Raw genomic sequence first — 5,750 nt, forward strand, 5'->3', positions numbered from 1 at the left:
ACACACACACACACACACACACACACACACGTACACACACACACACACGTACACACACACACACAAACACGCACACACACACACACGCACACACACACACACGTACACAACACAGGACCTTGACATCCTATCCCTCCAGAAGCTGGAGGCCGGACCTCTGTCTGATTGGCTGCTGGGAAGCCGTCCGGTGACCGGCCCTCTGATTGGCTACGTGTCCAGCAAGAACCCCCAGGATTGGCTGGCGCCACCGAAGGAAGGGCAGGTGAGGTCACGCGACAGGAAGTCCTGGATGAGTTCACCTCTCCAGAGGGCGACCTCAGAAACACAGCAGGGCTCTGACCCCTGACCCCTAAAGCGCTCTGACCCCTGACCCCTACAGGGCTCTGACCCCTGACCTCTGCAGGGCTCTGACCCCTACAGGGCTCTGACCCCTGACCCCTACAGGGCTCTGACCCCTACAGGGCTCTGACCCCTGACCCCTACAGGGCTCTGACCCCTGACCCCTACAGGGCTCTGACCCCTGACCCCTACAGGGCTCTGACCCCTGACCCCTACAGGGCTCTGACCCCTACAGGGCTCTGACCCCTGACCCCTACAGGGCTCTGACCCCTGACCCCTACAGGGCTCTGACCCCTGACCCCTACAGGGCTCTGACCCCTACAGGGCTCTGACCCCTGACCCCTACAGGGCTCTGACCCCTGACCCCTACAGGGCTCTGACCCCTGACCCCTACAGGGCTCTGACCCCTGGACATCATAAATATATAATTATTATTAATATAAATATAAAGTATACAGAACACAAGAAGCTTGTGGAGCAAAGTGAGGCCTGGGTGGAGGATTAACGTGTGTGTGTGTCTGTCTGTCTGTCTGTCTGTCTGTCTGTCTGTCTGTGTCTCTCTCTCTCTCTCTCTCTCTCTCTCAGCCCCCCTGTCCCCCGGCGGCGGCGGCCGTCTACGACGTGGGCGTGGCCTGGGGTCACCTGATGGACCTGGAGGCGTGGCTTCACCGCACGCCCGCCCCCCGGGAACGGACCAATAGCGGCGGCAGCGCCTGTAGCTCCGCCTCCTCCTCCTCCTCCTTCTCCATCGAGAAGATCGACGAGTCGGAGTTCAACATGGAGGAGGAGGTGGAGGAGGAGGAGGAGGAGGAGGCGGAGCTGGACGGCTGGCTCATCACCCCCGCCGCCGCCGCCGCCGCCTCCGTTGCCGTGGAGACGGAGGGCTCGTTCGCTCCGTTCCAGGAGCGCTGGACCCCCGCCGCCTGGCTGGCCCCGCCCTGCTCCTCCTGCTGCCAGACCGCCGGCGTCGCCGTGGAGATAGAGAACCTGGGCCGGCTGGTGTGCCTCAAGACCCCCAGCCCCGCCCCCAGCCCCGCCCCCAGCCCCGCCTCCAGCCCCGCCCCCGCCCCCTCCTCCACCCTGGAGGCGTGGCTGCTGGCGGCGCCGCCGGTGCAGCAGGGTTGCCGTGCCAACGAGGCGTGCGGCAGCTACGCGGAGTGCGTGTGCGAGGAGAACTGCGGCCGCGCGGCGCTGAGCTCCTGGCTGCTGCGGCGCGACGGGCGGGACAAGAACGGGACGGACAAGACACGCCCCCTCAAGAACGCCCCGCCCCCCAGGGCCGCCCTCTACCAGTCGGAGCAGGAGCAGAAGGTAGGCCTCGCCTGGTCACCGTGACGACCGTAACCATCCTCAACCACCTCCACCTTAACCGTCTTCACCTTAACCTTAACCACCTCCACCTTAACCATCTCCACCTTCACCTTAACCACCTCCACCTTAACCGTCTTCACCTTAACCACCTCCACCTTAACCTTAACCACCTCAACCTTAACCGTCTTCACCTTAACCACCTCCACCTCAACCTTAACCACCTCAACCTTAACCACCTCAACCTTAACCGTCTTCACCTTAACCACCTCCACCTCAACCTTAACCACCTCAACCTTAACCACCTCAACCTTAACCTTAACCACCTCCACCTTAACCTTAACCACCTCCACCTTAACCACCTACACCTTAACCTTAACCACCTCCACCTTAACCATCTCCACCTTAACCATCTTCACCTTAACCATCTCCACCTCAACCTTAACCACCTCAACCTTAACCTTAACCACCTCCACCTTAACCTTAACCACCTCCACCTTAACCACCTCCACCTTAACCATCTCCACCTCAACCTTAACCACCTCAACCTTAACCTTAACCACCTCCACCTTAACCTTAACCACCTCCACCTTAACCGTCTTCACCTTAACCATCTCCACCTCCACCTTAACCACCTCCACCTTAACCACCTCCACCTTTACCATCTCCACCTTTACCATCTCCACCTTAACCACCTCCACCTTAACCACCTCCACCTTAACCTTAACCATCTTCACCTTAACCATCTCAACCTTAACCATCTCCACCTTAACCATCTTCACCTTAACCATCTCCACCTCAACCTTAACCATCTCCACCTTAACCATCTTCACCTTAACCATCTCCACCTCAACCTTAACCGTCTTCACCTTAACCATCTCCACCTTAACCATCTCAACCTTAACCATCTCCACCTCAACCTTAACCATCTCCACCTTAACCAGTTGAACGTTATCCTCCATCAATCATAGTCCAGGTCAAAGGTCAAGGTGAAGAAGCTGATTGGTCGGAGCTCCTCAGTAACTGAGGAGGAGAACCTAATCTCTTTAGGGCTGCTCCTCTTCACCTCCTGCTGACCCTGACATCCTCCTCCTCCTCCTCCTCTCAGGTCCAGGCCATCCTGGAGGCCTGGCTCCACCCCAGCAAGAACTCCTCCTCCACCTCCCCCCCCTCCACCTGGGTGGCTGCACCCGGGCAGGAGGAGAAGCACACCTCCTCCTCCACCACCACCTCCTCCTCCACCACCTCCTCCGTCCCCTGGGAGAGCCCCTTCCAGAGGCCCCTGAAGGCGGACCGCTGGGTGGTGGGGCCGGAGTCCGGCTCTAAGGGCCACCGGGACGAGAACCAGAAGGAGAAGCAGGAGGAGAAGCAGGAGGAGAAGCAGGAGGAGGACCAGAAGGAGGACCAGAAGGAGAAGCAGCAGGAGGAGGCGCGCTCTGAGCTGCAGGAGGACAAGTGGCTGCTGAGGAAGAGGAGCCAGCAGGTGAGGAGGAGGGGCGGAGCCTCGCTGTGCTCAGGGTGGTGGTGGTGGTGGTGGTGCTGGTGGTAACCATGGTAACGTGTGTGTGTGTGTAGGAGCGTCTGGCCCTGCCCACCGTCTGCGACCTCTTCTCCTGTCTGAAGGTCGGAGGAGACAAGGACCAGTGGCTCCACAAGGGCCCCCTACAGGTAACCACGGCAACGCCACACACACACACTACAGTAGGGCCCCTGTAGGGTAACCACGGCAACGCCACGCTACAGTAGGGCCCCGGTAGGGTAACCACGGCAACGCCACACTACAGTAGGGCCCCGGTAGGGTAACCACGGCAACGCCACACACACACACACTACAGTAGGGCCCCGGTAGGGTAACCACGGCAACGCCACACTACAGTAGGGCCCCGGTAGGGTAACCACGGCAACGCCACACACACACACACACTACAGTAGGGCCCCGGTAGGGTAACCACGGCAACGCCACACTACAGTAGGGCCCCTGTAGGGTAACCACGGCAACGCCACACACACACACACTACAGTAGGGGGTAACCACGGCAACGCCACACACTACAGTAGGGCCCCTGTAGGGTAACCACGGATACGGCAGTAGGGTGGTCTTTGTGATGGTCTTTGCGATGGTCCGATGACTTGTGGTTCTCTTGCAGATGTGAATCCGGGTGCCGCTGGTATCTGAGGACCCGCCCACTGCTGCTGCTGAGCGCACACCTGGCCCCTCCCCCTCTGGACGGACACCCCGCACAGCCAATCAGAGTCCAGCTCCGTCCCCCCCCCCCCCTCTTCTGCTTTCAAAGAGCTTTTAGTTCGTAGGAAATGTGTACTCAGAATTTTATTTAGATGTCTGATTTGACTCCTTTGCAGATCAATGGTTTGATTCTATAATATTCTTTATAAATGTTATTACATTACGGAAGGAGACGATCATAACCACTCGAGACATATTCAGCTTTTAACATTTTATTTGATTGATTTTTATTTGACCAGCTTGATTAAGATAAAGTTGTTTCACAACGGCCAACGTTTCACCCTCTGCTCCACCTCGTTAACCTCCACCTCGTTAAGCTCCACCTCGTTAAGCTCCACCTCGTTAACCTCGTTAACCTCCACCTCGTTAAGCTCCACCTCGTTAACCTCATTAAGCTCCACCCAGACCCTCAGTCGTGTTTCAGAATGAAACTAGTTCAAGGTGACAGGAAGTCCCGCCCCCCCCCACATCCTACTGCATCAGCCCGCCCCCGGCCCCCATGGGGTACGAGGGGACTTGGTAAAAATTCTATTTTTTCACGCCCTTATTTTGGCGGGGCAGCACCGCCACACCACCACCACTTCCTCCTGAGGGCTGACAGGCCTCTGATTGGTGGAGTCTGTCTGCTCTGCTGCCGCTGCTGCTCTATAAAGAACCGCTCTATAAAGAACCGCTCGCTCTACTGTGTGTCTCTACTGTGTGTCTCTACTGTGTGTCTCCTCCTTCCTCACTCTGCCTCCTCAGCCCCACGGCCACGCCAGCGTCCATGGCAACGCTTTAAACTGGTTTAAACCGCTTTAAACTGGGATTCCTCCACGGAGGAAAGTACCGAACAAAAGTTGAGATATTACATGGTTGGTTGGAAACGTAATACACACACACACACACACACCATGAACGCACACACACACACACACACACCATGAACGCACGCACACACACACACATGAACACACGAACACATGAACACACAGACACATGAACACACAGACACACACACACACACCATGAACACACACACACACACACACACCATGAACACACAGACACACCATGAACACACACACACACCATGAACACATTAACACACACACACACCATGAACACATGAACACACACACACACACCATGAACGCACACACACACACACACACACACACACACCATTAACGCACGCACACACACACACACACACCATGAACGCACACACACACACACACACCATGAACGCACACACACACACACACACCATGAACACACACACACACACACACCATGAACACATGAACACACACACACACCATGAACACATGAACACACACACACACACACACCATGAACACACACAGGTCGTGTTGTGTTGAAGACGGGTCGGTCACACGCGGTTTGAGTTCAGCCGTCCCACGGCTCCAGTAGGAACGAGTTCCAGTCCTGGATTTTAAAGCAACCCTGTGACGTCACTCTCCAGCGCCGACCCAGATCCGCGCCGCTCGTGAGCCGTCCTCTGGGCCGTGTGGAAGACCCGGAGCGGAGCGGAAATATACCGGAGCCGGACTCTGCTGCTGCCGCAGCGGTATTAGGCTCTCAGGAGCCCCTCCCCCCTGGTCTCCGATAAGGCCGATAGAGTTCCCTTGTAAAGCAGGACCCCCAGCGCGCTCGCACACACACACACACACACACACACACACACACACACACACACACACACACACCCCCGCCCCCGCCATCAGGGCCCTGCTGATAGCAGACGGTGGAGGTCTGACGTCAGGGCAGTGAGTGACGCAACCAGAGGCCGGGCGGTTGGTCTCACCTCGGGTTGTGTCGCGGTCGGTGTCAGTGTTGGGGGGGGGGGGGGGAG

At 57.4% G+C, this 5,750-nt stretch overlaps 1 protein-coding gene across 1 annotated transcript; it reads left to right on the forward strand.

Annotated features, from left to right (window-relative positions):
- Nucleotides 1-139: 139 nt before the first annotated feature.
- Nucleotides 140-4,574, forward strand: LOC311374939 (nuclear receptor coactivator 4-like; the record flags this gene model as incomplete). The annotated part of the gene is made up of 5 exons (XM_084490667.1): nt 140-262; nt 925-1,650; nt 2,756-3,130; nt 3,223-3,315; nt 3,795-4,574. Coding segments are annotated over 5 exons (1,323 nt in total), but the record flags the coding sequence as incomplete, so codon positions are not given.
- Nucleotides 4,575-5,750: the final 1,176 nt, after the last annotated feature.

Source organism: Micromesistius poutassou (assembly GCF_964030765.1).
Source record: "Micromesistius poutassou genome assembly, contig: SCAFFOLD_1278, whole genome shotgun sequence".
NCBI classification, from domain to species: Eukaryota; Metazoa; Chordata; class Actinopteri; order Gadiformes; family Gadidae; genus Micromesistius; species Micromesistius poutassou.